Genomic DNA, 21,545 nt, shown 5'->3' with positions numbered 1-21,545 from the left:
CCCTGGCTTGTCACACACTAATTTGCCATGTAGACAAACTGTAGGTTTCACTGAAAGTCAGTAGGGCTAAGGAGCCTAAGGGATTGTCATGTCTGACTACAGCTGATCAAAAAAGGACATTTTCACAAACGTTTTCTCCCATTTTTATCAAAAAAAATTTAATAGTTTGAGAAAAACATTGACATTTTGAATTTAGAAAAGTTTGAACCAGCTCGATGCAGACCTGGATTTTAAAAATAAAATACAGACTGGGGCTGATAGGTCTTTCTTCAGGCGTGACAGAGTAGGTGTTAGTCTTAGGCCTGGTGTGCGTGCACACAGAAAACACACCAATTTAACCAGATCGGTTTCTAAATTAATTTAGCTTTAAAATGATACAACTCCCTCGTGCGGACCCTCTTAAATTGGTTTAAGAGTGCCTAGCCTAGGGAGTTGAATCACGTTTCACTTAAATTGGTTTAAGAGTGGCTGAAATCAAATTAGCTTAATTTAGTTGCTGATTTTGAAACTGATTTAATTAAAATGGTGTAATTTCTTTATATAGATGATCCCTTACTTGGCAGAATAAAAGAACCTGCCAAATCTCAGTTAGTCTTTGGAAATTCTTCCTCCTCCCCCTTTTTTTGCTTAGTTCTGAATTCTGGAGCAGTGTCACTTCACCAAACCTCACAAAGATAGAATTGTGGTTTGGTTTGTTTGTTCTGGTTAACATGCAGTTAACTGTCTTTCTCCTTGGCTTGTTCTATATGTTGTATGTTATCACACATTAAAAGGGATTTTGCTGTTGATATCAAGTGTGTAGTTCTAGTCATTTAGACATCAGAAATTCCAGTCTTTACATAGTCATTCATATTTATGTTTGATTTACATTGATTTATAACTTAATTTGGATTGACTTCAGATCTAAATTGTGAAGAAAGACTGGGAAATTAGGCCTGGCAGTATGAGAGCAGACCATTACTCTGGTATCCTACTTTTGGCAGTGGTTTATATATCTGATGCTTGAGATTAAAAGAAAATTAATGTATTCTGCCAAATATGCATTGTCCTGTGTATGTGTCAGGTAAGTAGGTGGAGAATTCCCTCTCAGTGCCAGCAGGCAATCACAGCTTATACATTGAAAATGAGCAGTGATATCTCCTGTAGATATTTACATTTCAGTAGCAATGTTGCTAGGTTAAAATATTAAATACATGATAGAAATTGTAGCACCAAATTGCACATGGTGAATGCAGATCCAGATGGTGCCAAACAGACTAGACTGATAAATCAGACAGATGCATGCATCATAAAGACTCCTTTTCTACAGAACATACTTATTCATTCATGAGACAGAAAGCATTCTCAATACTACATCTCCACATGTTGAAGAATTAGTCTACTCTGTAGTATATTAAAGTTGACATTCACGGAAGGTCATGATGCCTGATATCCTGGTTTACTGTTCCCAGCTTCTGCTGCAGGTTGCCATGCCTTCCCATCACCTTCTTTTCTTCCCCCAGCTGCCAGCTATGGAGTGATAAGAGAGACAGCAGCACAGATGTGGAAGAGCCTCTTGGCCCGCTACTTTTTTTTCCTAGCCCTCTTTCCCCCACCCCCCAAGCCTCCATTTTATAAGGACAGAAGGTTCCATCTTGGATCTTCAGATCACTCTATCTCACAAAGAAGGTCTGCTATTGCAAGAACCACTCCATGCAGCACCAGCCGGGTTCAAAGTGGAGTTGGATGAGGTGTAATCGTTCTCATGGACCCTAAATGGCAACAAATAGATTATTCCACTGGCTGGTGCAAAGTCCATAATTTAACTACCCCATTAAACGAGTGAAATGTAACCTTGAGTTCCTCTAGAAGGGCCAGTGTGGTGTAGGGTGACCAGACAGGAAGTGTGAAAAATCGGGACGGGGGTGGGGGGTGATAGGCGCCTATATAAGACAAAGACATCTGGTCACCCTAGTGTGGGGGTACATATGAGTGTTCAAGCAAAAAGGTCACGTCTCCGTGGTATAACATGGAGGTGGAACTTTCTTCGCAACACTGCCATCACTTGACTTCAGCAGCTCTCTAAATCTGTCCATGGGGGACAACTCTCTCTCTCTTTCTTTACTTCGCCCTTCCATTCTTTTTTCTTTTTTTTTAAGTGTCACTTCCAGATGTTTTCACAATCTACATAATGCTGCACCAGTGCCCTTTTCTGTGAGATCTAGGACGTTCTGCTTCTCGAGGTGGGGCACGTTTTCTAGGAATCCTGGGGAGTCTTACTACCTAGTCCATAAATAGATAGCTGTTCTTTGTTACCTGTCCCCAAAGTCTTCTGTCACAGTTGCTCAGGTTTTCTGCCTTGTGTTTCTTTGAGCTTTTTTGTCTAACCATTGACATTTGCACCCCTTTGATATTCTGTGAGGGTTGGAAGGGTTTCCCAATCAAATGCATGTCAAATAGTTGCTTTTCTGTTTTCTACGCATTCTTCTGGTCTGGAGTTATGTCTGACATGACTCATCTCCTTCTTAGATGGCAAGCTCTTCAAGACAGACTGTGCCTTTCTCTATTATTGGCACATATCTGCTACAATGAGATGCCAGTCCTGATTGGGAACCCTGGATGCAATAATAATGTAAATATGTAATTTCCCCCGGGGTGTATGAAAGAAGATTTACTTGCTATTCATAACACTTATTGACAAGTCCTGATGCAACATGAAGCTGCTAAAAGTGATGAATCCATTTTAGTCATCTTGATTCTTCATCACAGTTAAAACTTTTTGGAGGAATTTCAGGCAATATTAGCTTCATGGCCTTGGGGGAAAAAAACTTCTGTCCCTTTGTAGACTTTGGCCCAGAGTATCCTCTCCTGTGATAAAATCCAGAGTGAGGGAGTATGTGGAGGATCTCTGTAAAGATTCTTGCATGGAGCTCCCCCACAGTATCATCCCATGCCCCTCACAGAGAAGGCTACAGGTCCCATTCCCAAAACCAGGCAGATCATCCAGGTGTCTATGGGGTGCCAGGGCCATATGCACAGAGGCCCTGTGCCTCCACCCTGGCTCTGGCTCTAGGCATCCCCTAGGAGCCATTCTACCACAGAACCCCCATGGCTGTGGTTGGCCCTGGGACTCCTGAAGGGTGTAGGGCTCTGTGGGAAAAGATTGTTCGGCCTAGGGCTAGGTTACCTTTGCAGGGCTTCTCTTTAGGGGTGGGAGGTGGCTTGTGTGATTTCTCCAGTCTAACCATTCTTGCTGCCTCTTCTCATTCACTACGTGCAGATCTTGAATCCATAGAGAGGTTTCATCCAGGCTTTAATGTCTGGGAGGAGAGGTGCCACCTGACCCCATCTCCTCCTTTCTCCCACTGGGATGGGATGGAAGCAGAATTTGGTAGAGGTAGGTTCTCTCTTTGTGAAAATCTCAGGGGACAATCTTGGCCTTTGTTTTAATTATTCTTCCTCCTGCTGCTCCTGAAACTCTAGGATGGCTTGTTTCTCTCTCATGGCACCTGTGGAAATGGCTCTCTTGCATTCTGTTTCTGGGGGATCTGCAGTTCTGTTTTGAGGCCTGCAGCCTTGCTGTTCTGAAGATCCTCCTCTTAGTAGTGTTTGTTTTTCTCTGCATTGCTTATTTCAATCTTAGCCGCCTCTTGCAGCTGTGGCTTTTCCCTGTCCCTACGGCTCCTGTATGAGCCTGATCTGTTTTCTCTCCTCCTGCAGCCTGAGGTGGGGCAAGGCAAACAACCCCTCCCCTCACTGCAGAGGAGCCTCCCTTGCTTATTCTTGCTTTCCCTTATCTCCGGCTGTAGGAGGCTATTGCTGACACCATATCAGGTGGTGGAGCTGTCTGCACAGTGTAGCCTGATCTGTAGATTATGTTTAAGAACCCCCCAGTTATCATTGTGAGGGTAGAGAGATTCTTGTCTCAAGTTCAGGCCCCATATTATTAAAATTACTATATAGCTGGGAACCCTGATGTGCACAGTTGCAACACTTACACTATAGGAGCTCCTCTATATTTACAAATAATCTATTAATACATTTAGCACAGTCACAAACAGTCTAACTCAGCAAGGTAGATAGAGATATTACAGAATGTACATCTGAACATCAAACTTACACCATCCCTTGCAGAACAGCCTGAAATCTTCCTCATCACTGTCACCTTCCTCATCTTCACCAGTGGCCATCTTTCTGGCACCTCCCAAGGGCTACATTTGTCTCTCGCCTAATGCCCACAGCTTGAGATGTCACTTTTATATGTTATGCTGGTGCTACCATGTCTAATGCATATTCAGCAGAGGTTTCTCCACTCTTCTTTATTAGTATTTCCTCCCCTTACTAATGTTGAGGTGTCCTTCTATAGGTTAGACTTTTGATACGTGAACTACCATTTCAGCTCATGATCGTATCTGATACTCCTTGCTTAAATGGATTTGTGGCAATTACTTCCATGTTCCTTGCAGTAGCACTTACAGCCTCCTATCATTGAGCAAGCTCTTCCTAGTTCCTAAAATCTAAAGGTAACCGTTGATCTATGCCAAGGGTTACAGCTGACTTAACCACCCTTATGCAGACTTATGCTTCAGCTAATGTCTTACAGGATACTGTAGGTTTCTTGCGTTACAGCGTAATATAACGAAAGCAGCTAAATAAAGGCAAGGCAGTGAATATATAATAAAGGCAAGCCTATGAGGTACAACAGTGAGGCAAGCGTGGTAGGTAGGTGGTTAGTAATAACCTGGAAGTGATATCGAAGAGTCAGCACTAGAGTGTCGTACATTTGCCAGCTCTGTCATGCAGTCCCACATCTCAGCTGGATTGTCATGCATCTAGCTAGGCTGTGGGAAGAAAGCAAACGGTTGCCTACAGTTCTGCCTGTTGACCCCTAGATGCTGCTGTGGCATCTACAGAGCTGGCTTCCTTTCGCCTCCTCTCTCGCTGCTCCTCCTGCTGGACATGGGTGTGGAACGAGCAGCTGATCTGGGAGGTGGTGGCTGTGGGGGTAGCCGCAGACAAAAGGCTCTGATATCCCGGGCTCCACCCCCTGCCCTCATCTGATGCTCCCAGCACATAGTGCCACCACCATTAGCAGCCCCAGCACCCACCTATTTCCTCAGGAGCAATATTAACAGCCCCACCAGCTTCCCACTCAGACTACCGCAGCCACCCCGCCTGTCACCATCAAACACCCATCCACCTACCTCCTATAGGCAAAGCTAAGTTCTATAACCTACTCTCCAACCATGGCTTGGGGCAGGGTGTGTTTGAACTCAAGTTTATGGTTAATTTGCAACTCATTTGAATAGAACTCATTAAACTTTTTGCATAAAATGAAGAGCAGAACAAAACTTGACAGTAATGGTATAATGAGACCTACCGCATTTCTCAAATGCTGCCTGGGTGGCCTCATGTGGCCACCAGGGGCTTTTTCTGCAGCCACAGCCTCTGGGGTGGTGATTGGGGTGGGGTCGGGGGCAAAGCAGTGTTAACAAAGATGAAAATATCACTTTTCACAGAAACAGACTTACTAGCTGCAAGTCTAAAAAAAAAAAAAAAAAAAAGCAAAAGAAACGACAACAACAAAGACCAGAACATGCAAGGCACATTATTTGTTTCCATTCTGTTTAGGTTCAGTAAAGAACAGAGATAACTGTACATTATTTTTATTATGGAGTCTGCAATAAAAACCTATATAAATAAATTACAATGATTTGGACGTGTATATGTGCATATTTATTTGTTTTTCTTAAAGTTAATTAATTATTTTAGGAAAAATTGTCAGAGTGGCCACCAGCAAGAGTTGGTGGCTGCCCTCTGAGGCCACCAAAATTTTTCTTGTGAGACTCCCTGGGTGCACATGTGCCGTCTGCCCCTCATGTCGTTGACCCTCCATGTTCTGCTTTGTTGGTGGCCTTCTGCAGCCCTTATGCGGCTGTGTGAATTTCTCCCAATTGTTATTGCAGCCTGTGACTTTGGGATTCTCAGACATGTGCCTTACCTCCTCTCCTATCTTTTCCTGGGGGCATTGTTGAGCAACATAGATTAATGAAGATAAGTGTTTAACATCCAGGTGAGAAGTTAGATCCACAAATTTCAGAGTATTAAACCGCTTCCCATTTCTTATGAGAGTCTCTGGGGCGTTTCATTTCCTGTGTTTATTATTGTAAACCATGGCATGCAGTTTGTAGCGTCATCTCTTTGGCATGAAGTTCTTATTACCTACTTGCTGCATCTGCCTGATTTGATTGTTTTAGTCTTTAGGCGGCAAAATATCCAGTGGGGCAGATCTAGCTCCTAGACATCAAATAAACAGTAAGGAATTACTTTATCGCAAAAAGCGATAACGGCTACTTGTGTCATAGTCAAAGAGCCTTATAATGGCACCAGGAAAGGCCTATGTTGTACGTTGAGAATGTGATGGGGGACGATATATAACAGTGGGCAAAACAGAAGCACGTTGTGGTAGACTCAATGAAAACCTTTCAGAATCCCTGTGCTGGCATGTTAATCCTGGAATTACCCTGGACTGCAGGCTTAGAGCGTCTTAAAAATGGCAAGAATCTTGACTATTTTTCATGGATAGTGAAATAAGTGGAAATGTGATTTGGAGATGCTTCAGTAGATCTCACAAGGTTATTCAGAGGGAGGGGAAATTCCTCAAATTATCAGCATAGATTAAAAAGGAATGTGCTTTTATTTCCAGATATTATCTGAGATGATGGAGTTGCACAATGGACGGTATGAACGGCACTTTTTAAAAAATAAAATAGTATATTTGAAAATATTCTGTGTAGGAGATTGAAGTCGTAAGCATACAGGCTTGGAATAGGAAGGAAACTGACAGCTCCTCTCTTCTACTATTTATAAAAAGATTACTAATAGTTGTCATAAAAATCACTGCTAGGATAGCAGCCAGTTTACAGTCAGATAAAAAAGAGTTTGGTTTACATGATTTACCATCTACCAAATCCAGACTAATGCCAATAAATTAAGTGATAGTGTACAGTAGGTCTGTAGAAATACAAGTTAAAATATGCTTCTATTGCTCACCACTGACATCTCCCAAATCCCTTTCATCTTAATGAGATGTCAGCTTCAGGGCTGTATCCAGGCTATATGGTGTATTCTAGTTTTTGAAAAGGAGTTTCCTCTAGGAACATAGGAATTGCCTTATTGGGTCAGACCTGTGCGCCATATAGTCCATTATCCTGTCTCTAAAAACGTCGGCATCAGATGCTGCAAGAAGAAGATGGGGACAAACCCACCCCACGGTAATCAGATATGGGATAATCTGCCTCCTGGAAGGTCTTGCACTTTCAAAAAAATGTATTAGCATTAACTAGTATAACTCTGGATGTTGTTTATATCTCATTTTTAATCTTGCCGAGTTCTTGGTCTCAGCAATATCCTGTAGCAATGATTTCCATAGTCTGTGAAAAACTACTTCCTACTATCATTTAGAATTTGCCATCTTTAAATTTCCTTGAAGACCTATGTTTTGGTGGGCACTCACCTCGGAGCACTCCCTTGTGTCAAGGCTGGTGTCAATGCCATGGCATGGAAGGGTAAGTGTATCCCTGCCTCAGGTTCCCCTAATGGACTTTCAGTGAGCTCAGTGAGGTGTTGTTTTTTTATGTAGTGAACAGTGTCTCTCAGGGGTCTAATTTATTTAACCAAAGGCTGAAGAGACACCCAAGCAAGCCTTCATCCCAGCTGGAGGGATGAGTTAATCTTAGTCTGTCTGCCCCACCTGAGTTCATCTATCTCCTCCATCCAGCAAGGCCCTCTCAATGCTGGCACCCTCTGGGGTTGGGTCTCTTGCCATCACCAGTGATCTTTGCACTCCAGCCCCACTCTCAGAGATCAAACCACTGCAGCTGTTATCTGGAGTTGTGTGTTATTTCTTTGCAATCGGACAGCCAGCCTCTGCCTGATCAGGTCCTTTTGCTGGGGCTAAGGCTCCCCAGGGGTTCAGGTACTCATAGCTTTTCTCTTGCAGAACCTCTTCCCTCTAGAAGTATCTTTCCTGTGTTCCCTTTCTTGGTGAACTCCAGCTCTCCTCAGAAGTTCCTCTTGAGGTCTCTTCCAACCATAATCTTCTATGATTCTATGCGGTAGAAGAGCAAAACTCAGAGGCAAAGAGGGAGAAAGGAGAAATGGAGGTTCCTAGAGGGAGAGATGAGGAGCTGGCGAAGAAGGATTCACAGCTGAACAGCAGTAAGATGGGTGGAGGTGGTGATCCCCAGGGAGAGAGGTCTTTAGGTAGAACCCCAATAATGGCTCCGGATGCCAGGTTGGGCTGGTGGGGAGGAAGGGGCTACCTCTCCTCTCTTGACCTCTGGACTGCTCTCTTCAGGCTGTTCTCTGTTGATTATTCCCCTGATGATGTTTCCCCCTCCATCCCAGGTGCGGGCAATTCCACCATCTGCTCTTAATGAGGGGCATCACCAAGAGACCCCTATTATACAAAGGATCTTGATTGGATGGTGGGATATCAGGGGTGAAGTGGATTCTCTGAGGTTAGGGACCCTGGATTGTTTTACATCTCTTCTTCCAGGACCTGTTACCTTAACTACAGAGTTGGGCAATAAATTCCCTCCTCTGGACAACTGGGCAGAAGAGATAGCGGCTCAGGAATTGGCTGGAGATGCAGATGCATATAGCACCCTCATCGTGGCAAGAGAGGCTCTGGAATTGGTGGTGCATATTGGGGAAAGGGCTGGAAATGTGGCAGTGTTGTTAGGTCAGCAGAAGAGGAGGATAAGAAGGATAAGAAGTCTGGGGATGGTTGGAGGAAGAGCCTGGGGGAGTTGGTGGTGACATCTGGCTTGGTCCTTGGCAATTGTTTGTGCTCAGTAGTGGAATCACACCCACTGACTCTCATTCGCCAGCCACAGGAGAGTTTTGTGCCACTGGCACATTGTCTTCCCTGTGCCTTTGTTGTTCAAAAGCCTTGGAGATGGAAACCCCAATAAGAAAGCTCAGAGCAAGAAGTGGGGAGGGATTAGAGAGATCTAAAGGGGGAAGAAAGGAAGGAGATTTGAGATACTGAGGATGGGGGATGGAAAAATGCATGATTTTAGAGGGAGGCCTATTAAATTTCTTTTGAGTGCTCCTGATGGTGTCTTTTGACTGTATGGGAGGATCCCACAACCCACATAGGCAGACTGGGGAGCTGGGCCCTCTGATGGTGAGGACTTTGCATGTGACTAAATAAATAATAATATATGGAGATATACCTATCTCATAGAACTGGAGGGTCATCAAGTCCAGCCTCCTGCCTTCACTAGCAGGACCAAGTACTGATTTTGCCCCATATCCCTAAGTGGGCCCCTCAGTGACTGAACTCACAACCCTGCATTTAGCAGGCTAAGGCTCAAACCACTGAGCTATCCCTCTCCCCCCCTCCAGTAGTATTGGAGCATCAAGGACAGAGGTGTGGAAGTTGGCAGTGTTACAAGACCTGCAGCACTTGGATGTGTTATTGATTCAGGACACTCGATTACACTCTGCAATGGATTGTGAAAAGGCCCTGTCCAGTTGGAGGAGAGAGTGGTCCATGTGGTCTGTGGGTGAAAGTGTAACTGCTGGTCTAAATATATTATTCTACATCTTCAAGAGCTCATTAACGTTTACAGGCACTTTCACTCAGGGAGAGAGAGCGTGCTATTGTTGGAGGCTGTGACTCCTTTTCTTTTTACTTCTCAGATTGTTATTTTGGAGGCGAGTAACTCTCCTGTTCAGGCACAGGATAGTGGTAAAAGTGAGGTGTATGGAAAGGGACATCAACAGACCAGGGGAGCAGATGTCCTTCTGCTATGTATATTGGTGCCAAAAGCTGAACCGAAAGTTGTTTTTCGGAAGAGGATTTAGAGACCACACCTCAGAAGCAGGGAGGTATGAAGGGGGATGGATATACACTTTTTTTAGAGGGGCAAGGAAAACTAGAGTTGATCGGCTGTATGTACAGAAGGGACTGAATTATGTAGGGTTCTGGACTGTCGCACTGAAGGTATCGGATCATTTGTTGGTGCAGGTTACTGTGTTGGAGGATGGTCATTTGGTTTGGGAAGAGGATTCGGAAACTGAACTCAAGGTTGTTGGAAGTAATGAGTGGTAGTGACCAGGTGGAGGAGGGGAAAGAGGCCTGGATTTTTCACTTCCTCACCAAGTTTAAGGATTCAGAGTCAAAAACTGAGGTATCTCCCGCTTTGCTGAGCTGGCAGGTGAATAGGAGGGAGGGGGTGAAGCTTGGTAGGGTGGTATGATCTTGGCAAAGGTGCTCCTGAAGTGGCTTGGTGGGGTGGCTCCAGAGCTGAGCCATCCGGTCCAGGCCAGTGCTGTCAAGGGTAGGGCTGCTAGCGGACTTGTTGTGTGATCTTCGGGGGGTGTTTGAGGCAAGGGCAGCAGGAGCCTGGAGTGAGTCTGTACATTCCTTGGATCAAAACTAGGCCTTTGATTTGGTGCAGGACGAGTATCTATGGGACGTGCTACTGCATTATGGGATTCTGTGCCCCTTTATTGCCTACTGTGGTCCTTGTACAAGGGGGCTGTCAGTTACCCTTTGGCTTATGGCTGGCTAGGACAGAGGGATGTTCCTCTGAGGTGGGGAGGGAGGCCGCACTGTCCTTTGAGCCCTTTGCTCTATGTATTCCAATGGATTCTTCGGTTAGGCTCTTGGCAGCGGGTGATGGAGTGAGGAGGGGGACAGAGTTGTGTTATTTCCACTGGGGTTTTATCTTTCATAGATGACCTATCAGTTGTGGTATCAACCCATGAGGAGAGTGACAAGCTGTGGACTTGCTTCTGGTAGTATGAGCAAACATGGTGGGCTGGGTTAAATCTGATGAAGAGTGAGGCATTATGGTTGGGTGAGATGGGAGACAAGGGTGGTGACAGTCCAGGTTTCCTGCCTTGGCTGCAGAGTAGACAGCAGGAAGGTGTACTGGAGAACTTGGGGGTAGAGTTCTGCTTGGAAGGTGTGTCTAGGGAGAGGGCCCTGGAGTAGGGGAGTGGACGGTAGAGTGATGGAGGAGCTGAAATATACTTTCCATCTTCTACAGAGTATGAATGATTCATCAGTACCTGCTTCTGCTTTTCCTTCACTTAGCCAGAATGTACACTCTGACCTTGGTGCAACTGAAAGGCAGAGTGATGTAGGCTGTTTCTTCTCTTCCTCGGGATTGGAGGACATTTCCCTTTATTAAGAGGTCTGTGTCTGTCAATTGATGGAACACGGCGGTTTGGGGGTTAGACACCCAGAGGAACATTTTAGGACCCTGAATTACCATTTTTATCTGCAAAGGATGCAGCAGGTCTTGCGCAATCAACCAGGTTGCATGCAGAATATGGTTCCAGTTTGGGTTTAGTGCCATCAACACTGTGCCATCAGTTGGTGGGCACCATTGGAAGAATGGTGGGAAGGGAAGTATGTGAAGCCATCGCAAGGACGGAGAAGTACGACAGTAGGGGGAGGAGCAGGAAGCAACAGCATCAACAGGTACAGAGTAGACAGAACCAGTTCCCTGAATACCTGGTTGCAGTGTTCCAGCACTTACAGAAATAGGGGATATGTTGGGAGCAAGTGAGGGAAGGACAGACTAGGCTGGGGATGTATCAGTATTTATGAGCCTCTGTAGCTGGCTGGTTGCCCGGGTGATTTGGACATTTTGGGGGGCTTTGAGGCTCCAACAGTCCCAGAGGGGCCCATTTATATATAAAGAAATGGCCTGGAGGTTTTGCCATGGTAAAGTGGCTGATAGGGAACTCTGGAAATCTAGCAAAAACAAGATGGGTGTGCCCCAGGCAAGAGCAATGTCGGGGGTGGGGGGCAGGTGGGGTCATGGAGACTATGGAACATCTGTTGGTGAAATGCCCATAGGCTCGGAAGATGCAGGCAGGGTTAGTGAGGGTACTTAAAATACCAGTCATCTTAGGACAAAATTGGGCCCAGTGGGGATACAGGGATTTCTCAGGTCTGGCTTATCAGCAATGGGAGGGTGAGACCTTCTATCTCATCAGCATGGTCTTATGCAAATTTATCTGGAAGGCAAGGTAGGAGATGTCAAGTATCAGAGGGGTAGCCGTGCTAGTCTGTATCCACAAAAACAACAAGGAGTCTGGTGGCACCTTAAAGACTAACAAATTTATTTGGGCATAAGCTTTCCATGCATCTGAAGAAGTGGGTTTTTTACCCATGAAAGCTTATGCCCAAATACATTTGTTAGTCTTTAAGGTGCCACCAGACTCCTCGTTGTTTTTGTTAAGGTGGGAGATGGTGTCTCAGAAGAGCCCTCTGACATAGGCTTCCTTGGAGGAGTTGATGCAGATCACCCAAAAGGAGCTGAGACAGGGGGCGGGGGGATTGAGGCATGCAGAGAGGAAGCACTTTCAGGAAAAGAAGAGAAAGTGGTGGTGGGACATCCAATTTTAGTATGGTTGGGTTTGCATCCAGCCTCTTTCCTTTTAAGGTTGGGGAGAAGCCTGGTTTATGGGCTCAGAAACCTTTGGGAATTTGTTTGGGGAAAATCAGTGAAGGAGTAAGAGGATGTTGGAGAGTGTTTTAGCTCATGACATGGTAGAAATTGGAAAGAGATTGTTGTGTTGGGTGGGGGAAATCATGCTGGACCAAGAATATGGTTCATTGTAGTTAGTCTAGCTGTCACAGAGACCAGTATTAGGAGCCCAGGATATCAGTATTGTGGAGTGACTGTGAGGATACTGCTATTGCTGTTGGCTATGATTGTCTTTTGTTTGCCATGGAGGGACCTATTTCTGTGTATCGAGAAGCCAGACTTGTGACTGGCTACTGGGAGGACCCAGAAAGTGGAATCTTGAGCACCATGCAATGAACTCTCTCTGAAGCGATGGAGCACTTGTTCTGGGGTTGACCAAGGACTACTAGTCGGGGATGACTTCTGATTTAATTGGACTTTTGACGTCAAAAGGACTGTACTGGAGGATGTGGCAAGTCATTGGTGCTGGTGCTCTCCTTTCAAGGGAGTAGAGGAAAGGGAAAGGTGGGTTGTACTCTCTAGCATCAGTTTGATCTGTTTTGACCTCCCTATGCTGTGTATTTTGATATTTCTGTTCTGTTGTCGGGAATGTGTTTGTTTTTATATTGGTTGGTGTGTTTCATAAAAGATCTCAGAGAGCAGCTGCCCAGTGAAAGTCCCCTTGTTCTTGTGTTGAGAGACAGAGAGGACAGAAGCTTCCAAGTTACCTTCTCTAGTCCAGTCATTATTTTATATACTTTGATCACGTCCCTGTTATTCCTTTCTATGGGAAATAGATTGGAATATGAAGAGGCGGCAGGAGAACAAAAACATCCTATTTACTTCCATGTGAGTCACATTTCAAGGCAGCTTTTGGTGAATGTGTGTGGGAGTCCCAAAGTGTTGGGGATTGCAAGATAAGGGACAGCCTATATGTTAATCGTTTTGGAGACTGCCCTGCAGCAGACTCTGTGGCTTCCTTGTTGCCCAATCTTTCATCTTCCCACATAGCTGGGAAGAGACGAACTTTTCAAAGTGGCCTATGGCTGTGTGATCAGCTTGTGTGAGAGTCACACATGTATACAATTATTGTGGCTAACGCCACATTTGGTTTTCAAGGTTAAACCTTTGAAACATAGTTCTGCATGAACTGAAGAGAGGTGTATTTAATGGCTATTACAGTAATGCTGCACCCATTGCTGCAGAAGGTCCAAGTTCTTTGTTCAAATAAATCTTTGCTCCTTGATGGAGTCCAGTGGCTGTGAGTTAAATAGCGACGTGGGCTACATGGCTGTTCAAGGGAGTGAGAACGCCATAATCCCTTACGCCCTGCATGGGCTACCCAGACATGGAATCCAGGCACGTTGGACTAAGCAGGCATACCCAACATGGAGCAGGTGGGCAGAGAATGGGATGATCATTAGCTCCAAACCACCCACCCTCTAGCCCTCCTGCCCAGTGCAGCAAAGCTGATGTGAAAGAAAAGGATGCATGGAGCACGTGGTAGTTTCCTGCTGCTTTAGGCCAGCAAGGAGGAAGCAGGAGAGAATTGTGACCTCAAAGGGGTGTCTCCCAGTCAGAATCCCTCTGAAGTGGTGCAGTGTATATACCACCGTTTGGTTGTACCTGAAGTCACAATCTAGCCCTGTGGATATAAAGCCCTGAACTGCACTAATACAATGCATTTGCATAAGCCACCTACAAAAGCGTATTTTAGACTTTAAGGACCTGTTCCCTTAAAACAATTCCCCTTCTGAAGAAGACAATTTTTGCCGCTCCCAAAAAACTTCCATTTGGACTGGGTTAACTGCAAGTGAAAGTGTGGAACTGAGGCATTTAAAAATTTAACTTCTGTTTAAAAAAGGAGCAGTTCTTCAATATATTTCCTTAAATTAGATAAAATAGGCTCTTTGGGCCTTATATGCCATTTATCCTGCACTCTTAAACCCCCTCCCAAAAAAATCAGCCTGTTAAATCTGAAGCTGCTCTCACAAACACCATCAAAATGGTCTGAACCTTTCAGGTCTGAACATTCACTGTCCCAACCTCGCAAAACCTAGACTGAAATGGATGTTTGATTTCTCAGCTTGCCTGCATAGGATTGTCCTGCAAATCAGAACAATTGAACAGCAAGATCTCAGATCCACCAGGACACACCCATTTTCACTGTTTTCATCATAGGTATACATGGTCATTCAGGAGCGCTCATGACCACACTAAAAAGTATCTTGGGCGTTGCTATTTCTCGGTCTTATGATTATGCTAAAAGCATCAAGAGAAAAGGGTTAGGTACACCTTTTCACTTCTTGAGACCTGGATCTATGTGACATCCTGTAGGCCGCAATTCTAATGCATTCATTACTCTTAGTCTAGGCACTAGTGGACAGTCGTCCTCACAGTGCCATGAATATATGCTACAAATAATAATAGCCAATAGTTATTGGGTCCACTGACCGGTCTTCTGTGCTAAAGGTGCCTCCTCCTCAGTGTCAGGAAAAATGGAGTGCTTTCTTTTGAAATATTCTTTTCTATTTGTGTTTTACATGCTTGATAGAAATATGGTATGGAGGGAAGTTATTTACAAAATATTGCCTGGAAATAATAAAATGAAAGACTTGGCCAGCATTCTAATAGTGCAACATGCTGTTGCACAAGAGATTCATACGTGCTTGCTCCCCTGCTGGTAATGGTGAGGATCACTGCGTGGACAGTGACCTCGGTGGATTTTTGCAGGCTAGTATAGAGCCTCCCTTATTACGTTGAGAAAAAGCAATGACAAGATCTGAAGGCAGCCATAGTCACTCATCTTCATCTGGAAAGCTGGGTTGCCCAACTGAGGGGGTTTTGTACCATGTAGACATGACAATGTGAGGTGCAGCTGGAGAGCCTGCAGTTGTTTTCTTGCTTTGGTGCCCTAAGGTCATAACCCATACATGATTTTAAATAGCACTTTTAAAATTAATTTATATATCAGCATCCAGTGTGCAGCTGTATCTTTAATGCTTTGCATAGAGTAATGGAAGTGAAGGCTCTGTTTCTCTTTAGAGACACAATTTACAGCAAGCCCAAGGGTAGCCTCAAAGGCATGGCTGTCTCTCTGAAACTCACCACTGAGATCTCTCCTAGCACACTGCAGAAAGCACTGCTCTGTACAGGTTAAAATTGACTACGGGGAAGAAATAATGTTGACTCCGGTTAGAAGGAAGCAGCTCATTTCCCCCACCGGGGGATAGCTGGATATGTTGAAAAGCAAAAAAAAAAAAAAAAAAAAAAAAAAATAAGAAAATAATAGGGCTGGGAAAACTTTTAAGGGAAAACTACTGTGGTTGCTATTTAAGATACAGCTAATTTAGTAAGTGTTCCCCTCTGTCTGTTATACCCGTCTCTTGTGTCTTGCTGTTTGAGCAAGGAGTGAGTGTGTGTGTGTGTGTGTGGTGTTTAGCACAGTTATTGAGTGATCCCTTGTTGAGGCCTTTATATATTATGACATATACACACACAATGTATTTTTAAACCTCTTCATAGAAATTCTTGTCACTTTCCGTATTCCCCAAAGTGTGACTGGCTCTAGTCTCCGTCATTGGGAGGTACCATTTTACTGATACTTTCCAGCATGAAGGCGGGTGGGTCTAAGAATGTAGTCTGAGAACATGATATGGTTTAATATACAGGAATATGTGTGTGTGTTATTATAGGTGTTGCTATTCCCAACTACGTCCTCCTAGACACTAAATAGTAAGGACATGCTTTATTTTTAGAAGCACTTAATACAAAATCTGACTGATTGTTTCCTACATCTTCCAATCACCAAGAAATCAATTTAAAAGTAGAAGAAAACAGCTCTGACATGACCTTCTACACAGGGGCATAGATACTACATTGATTGTGGAAATATTGAGAGTCTAATACTCAAATAGCCATTCATGGACATTTATATGGGAAAACAGGCAAGAGATTAAGCTATTTGCCCAAATTCACCCAGCAGGTCAGTGACAGAGCCTAGATCTCCTGAGTCCCAGTCCTGTTTCTGTGTGAGTACTTGTGTCCCTCCCTTAGGAAACTTCCAGAACTCCAGGCATTTCACAGACTCTTCTGCTTAAGGCCTGGACACTTAGAAAGGAAGCCACATACCGACTGCCAGGGAGACCTGGACCTTTTGATTAGCTGCAAATCACTGTGATTTGTTCTTGAGAATTTTGTTCTTCTGCAGTGTTTGTAACATCCCTCCTGAAGTGGCTACTAAGGATGTCCAATCAGGATAGTATTTGCTGTTTGCATTGTGGCAGTGCCAAGGGTCCCAATCATAGACCAGGGTCCACCTGTGCTTGGTGCTGTACAAACATAACAAAAAGACAGTGCCTGACTGAGGGTGCCTACAATCTCAGGCATATTTAAGGAGTGCATCCAAATGATTTGTCTGGATGTGTGTACGTGTAAAATAGTTTAGATGGGAGTTTATCCTGGGAATTTAGAAACTAGAAGATTAAAAGAAAAAACACAGTCATATGATACTCCATCTGAAATTAGACATGATCTAAATTTCACAGCAGTGTCTCATGATTCTTTGGTCGTTTTTTCTTCATCACAGGAAATCTTTGAGGACTCCAAATTTCCCATAGGATATTTTAGTTTCTACTCACTGGAGAATAGGGCAGTTTTCACAAAGGAATTCTATAAAATTATAAATTAAGCTTTGAAGACTGAATTTCCAGCAACACCATGGTGATTCAAGTAGTTTATCAGATTGGTAATTCACATTTTTATTACTAACCAATTAGCACATATATCTGGAATTTTCAAAGGGGCCTGTGGGATTAGGCACCCAATCCCATTGAATCCCTTTGAAAATCTCAGCCTAAAGTTTTAAGTGCTTACCTGCACCAGAATTTGAGGGTGGCAGAGCTGGATGGCTCTCGGTGGAGCATTGAATTGATATGGGGCTGTAGGGGTCAGAATGAGGGAAAGACCCTGTGCTCTGAGATGCAGGCATCTTTAGCAGTTGGCAGACCTGCCAACATCCGGTGGAGTAGAATCAGGGGCGGCTCTAGGCACCAGCAAAACAAGCTGGTGCCTAGGGCGGCCAAATCTAGGGGGCGGCAGGCTGGGCCGTCGGACCTGCCGCAGGCATGACTGCGGAGGGGGCGCTCGTCCCGCGGCTCGGCTGGACCTCCCGCAGGCATGACTGCGGCAGCTCAAGCGGAGCCGCGGGGGGTCCAGCCGAGCCACGCGGGACCAGCGGACCCTCTCCAGTCATGCCCGCGGGAGGTCCGCTGCTCCCGCGGCTCCGGGGCGCCTCCCGCGCATGACTGCTTGGGGCGGCCAAAACGGTAGAGCCGCCCCTGAGTAGAATTTCCCTTCTGCACAGTGATCTGGTGAAAGACATAAAGAGACCCTACGGAAGGGCTGTTTCATATTGAGCCCTGGAGTAAGGCTGCATATGGGCAATGAGGAATGACGGGGTGGGACCAAGTGTGCGGTTGGGGAAATGGGTGGGGAAGGGGCAGGGAGCTGGTAAAACTATCATAGCTAATCCAGGAATAACATTGCACACCTGGCAGAGAAAGCTTGAATTGACATTCAAGTATTCGCTGTAGAACATGCCCAGCTTTTCAAAGACCATAGCATGACCCTGGCATCAGATTAAATCAGAGAGTTAGAAAAACTCTAAGAAAATTCAAAAAAAGCCCCCTTAATTATGTGACAGTTAAAGTAGTTAGGTGCAACTAAAGAGTAAGATTCACTATTAAACGTGTCTCTTTAAAAATACATAAATCCCACGAACATTAAAAGCTATGCAAATAACAAGCTAAAATTAATAAAAGATACTGAGCTCCCAAGTCACAAAGGAGATAATTGAGAAACATTCTCGATGAGTAACACCCGTCCAACCTTATCTTTGCCTCTGTAATATAACACTAGCAATAACTACAATGTCTAAATGAACCTTATTTGTTCTTCACATAGTTTCCCTGGGAATGGTATATAAAAAACTTAATACTCTACTTTTATTTATACCAGTGTAGTAAAAACATTGGTCTTTCATAAACCCATATACAATCTGCAAAATCATGGACATTTTAACAATTCCAAGCTATCTGAATATCATCTGTTTCTCTCTAGCAGCCATTGCAGTAGTATATAAGCACATCCAAATAATAATCTTTTTCTTCTGAGCAACATAATTCCAAGTTCTCTAATTAGTCTAAAATTAGAGCCAAAACTATTGTAAGAACATTGACTAAATATTACTCCTATACCAGTTCACAAAGATACTTTCATTACATTATGAAAGTGCTGGTTGTGACTCCATAGCTAAGGTTGGGTTCCATTTTGCATTTAAAGCAGGTATTTAACCTCTTTGTTTGGTTTTTGATATGAAAAATACAGTGTATCCTTCCCAAACCTGTAGCACTTACTCTTTTTGCTTACAGAATGAATTTTCCAAGAATTTACAGGTAAATCTAACTGGTTTATAAATTAAAATTCATTAAAAAATGAGTCCTTCAACACTTTTTTACCACTGTCAGTCTTTTCTTTGTCCTGAACAATCTTAACAATGGAATAACACAGATTCCTCAAACTTTCTATATAGTTAAAATAAACTAAAATCTTGCATATAGGCAATACATCAAGAAATTAAAATGATCTACTGGTCCCTTCTGGCCATAAACTCTATGCCTAATTAAGATAGACACAACAATTGTAAAAAGAACAGGAGTAGTTGTGGCACCTTAGAGACTAACAAATTTATTTGAGCATAAGCTTTCGTGGGCTACAGCCCACTTCTTCAGATGCACATAATGGAACATATAGTGAGGAGATATATATACACATACAGAAAGCATGAAAATGAGGGGGTTGTCTTACCAACTCTGAGAGGCCAATTAAGTATGAGAAAAAACTTTTGAAGTGATAATCAAGGTAGCCCTGTACAGACAATTTGATAAGAAGTGTGAGAATACTTACATGCGGAGATGGATTCAATGTTTGTAATGGCTCAGCCATTCCCAGTCTCTGTTCAAGCCTAAGTTGATTGTATCTAGTTTGCATATCAATTCTAGTTCAGCAGTTTCTCGTTGGAGTCTGTTTTTTAAGCTTTTCTGTTGCAAAATTGCCACCCTCGGGTCTGTTATTGAGTGACCAGACAAGTTAAAGTGTTCTCCTACTGGTTTTTGAATGTTATGATTCCTGATGTCAGATGTGTGTCCATTTATTCTTTTGCATAGAGACTGTCCGGTTTGGCCAATGGCAGAGGGGCATTGCTGGCACATTGGTAGATGTGCAGGTGAACGAGCCCCTGATGGCATGGCTGATGTGATTAGGTCCTATGATGGTGTCACTTGAATAGATATGTGGATAGAGTTGGCATCAGGCTTTGTTGCAAGGATAGGTTCCTGGGTCAGTGTTTTTGTTCAGTGGTGTGTGGTTGCTGGTGAGTATTTGCTTCAGGTTGGGGGGTTGTCTGTAAGCGAGGACTGACTTGTCTCCCAAGGTCTGTGAAAATGAGGGATCATCTTTCAGAATAGGTTGTAGATCTTTGATGATGCGCTGGAGAGGTTTTAGTTGGGGGCTGAAGGTGACAGCTAATAGTGTTCTGTTATTTTCTTTGTTGGGCCTGTCTTGTAGGAGATGACTTCTAGGTATTTGTCTGGCTCTGTCAATCTGTTTTTTCACTTCAGCAGGTGGGAATTGTAGTTTTAAGAATACTTGATAGAGATCTTGTAGGTGCTTGTCTCTGTCTGAGGGATTGGTGCAAATGCGGTTGTATCACAGGGTAGGTCTATACTTACCCCGCGGGTCGACGCGGAGAGTTCGACTTCTCGGAGTTTGAACTATCGCGTCTAATCAAATGCGATAGTTCGAACTCCCCACGCTCTCCGGTCGACTCCGGAACTCCACCACCGCGAACGGCGGTGGCGGAGTCGACCTTGGAGCCGCGGACTTCGATCTCGCGGCGTCTGGACGGGTGAGTAGCCCGAACTAAGGTACTTCGACTTCAGCTACACTATTCGTGTAGCTGAAGTCACGTACCTTAGTTCGACGCCCCCCCCCTTAGTGTAGACCAGGCCTTAGAGCTTGGCTGTAGACAATGGATCGTGTGGTGTGTCCTGGATGGAAGCTGGAGGCATGTAGGTAAGTAGAGGGGTCAGTAGGTTTCCGGTGTAGGGTGTTATTTATGTGACCATCTCTTATTAGCACAGTAGTGTCCAGGAAATGGTCCGCTTGTGTGGATTGATCTAGGCTGAGGTTGATGGTGGGATGGAAATTATTGAAATCATGGTGGAATTCCTCAGGCTTCTTTTCCATGGGTCCAGATGATGAAGATGTCATCAATGTAATGCAAGTACAGTAGGGGCGTTAGGGGACAAGAGCTAAGGAAGCATTGTTCTAAGTCGGCCATAAAAATGTTGGCATACGGTGGGGCCATGCAGGTACCCATAGCAGTGCCGCTGGTCGGGGTTCTAGGCATGTGTGCTTTGTCAGGGAGTTTTTTTTAGCAGATGGTGTAGTTTCTTTAGGTAATCCTCAGTGGGATCAGAGGATAATGGCCTGTAGAATGTGGTGGCAGAGAGATGTCTAGCAGCCTCTTGGTCATATTCCAATGTATTCATGATGACAACAGCACCTCCTTTGTCAGCCTTTTTGATTATGATGTCAGAGTTGTTCCTGAGGCTGTAGAAGGCAGGTGGAGGGTCCATGGCTCCTGTCTCGCTCGACTTCTGGACCTTGGGTGGAAGAAGAGAGGCAGGGGTTAGAGGCTCTGGCCCCACCACTTTTGGGCAAGCTCTGCCTCCCTTAGACTGTTCAGAATCATTAGAAAAGGGATAGATAATAAGAAAAATACCATATTACCTCTATATATATCCATGGTAAGCCCACATCTTGAATTCTGCATGCAGGTCTGCTCGCCTCATCTCAAAAAAGATATTTTTGAATTGGAAAAGATACACGCAAGGGCAACAAATGATTTAGAGGTATGGAACAGCTTCCGTATGAGGAGAAATTAAAAAGACTGGGACTTTTCAGCTTGGAAAAGCGACGACTAAGGGGGGATATGATAGAGGTCTA

The 21,545-nt window shown here is 44.3% G+C and overlaps 1 protein-coding gene across 8 annotated transcripts in view; it reads left to right on the top strand.

The window, feature by feature from the left end:
- The window catches only part of CNPY1 (canopy FGF signaling regulator 1), an 84,290-nt gene that overhangs the window by 40,373 nt on the left and 22,372 nt on the right, over nucleotides 1-21,545 (top strand). Inside the window, exon 1 of one of the 8 annotated variants that reach the window (XM_039526052.1) lies at nucleotides 21,161-21,346. The exons of the other annotated variants lie outside the window; for them this stretch is intronic. Coding sequence (XP_039381986.1) covers nucleotides 21,344-21,346 — 3 coding nt within the window. The 5' untranslated portion in view covers nucleotides 21,161-21,343. Of the gene's footprint in view, nucleotides 1-21,160; nucleotides 21,347-21,545 lie in introns of those variants that run through there. 8 annotated transcript variants of the gene reach the window in all.

Source organism: Mauremys reevesii, linkage group 2, assembly GCF_016161935.1.
Source record: "Mauremys reevesii isolate NIE-2019 linkage group 2, ASM1616193v1, whole genome shotgun sequence".
Lineage (NCBI taxonomy): Eukaryota > Metazoa > Chordata > Testudines > Geoemydidae > Mauremys > Mauremys reevesii.
Note: the sequence above shows the minus strand (reverse complement) of the source record. Positions and strands in the feature narration are given on the sequence as shown.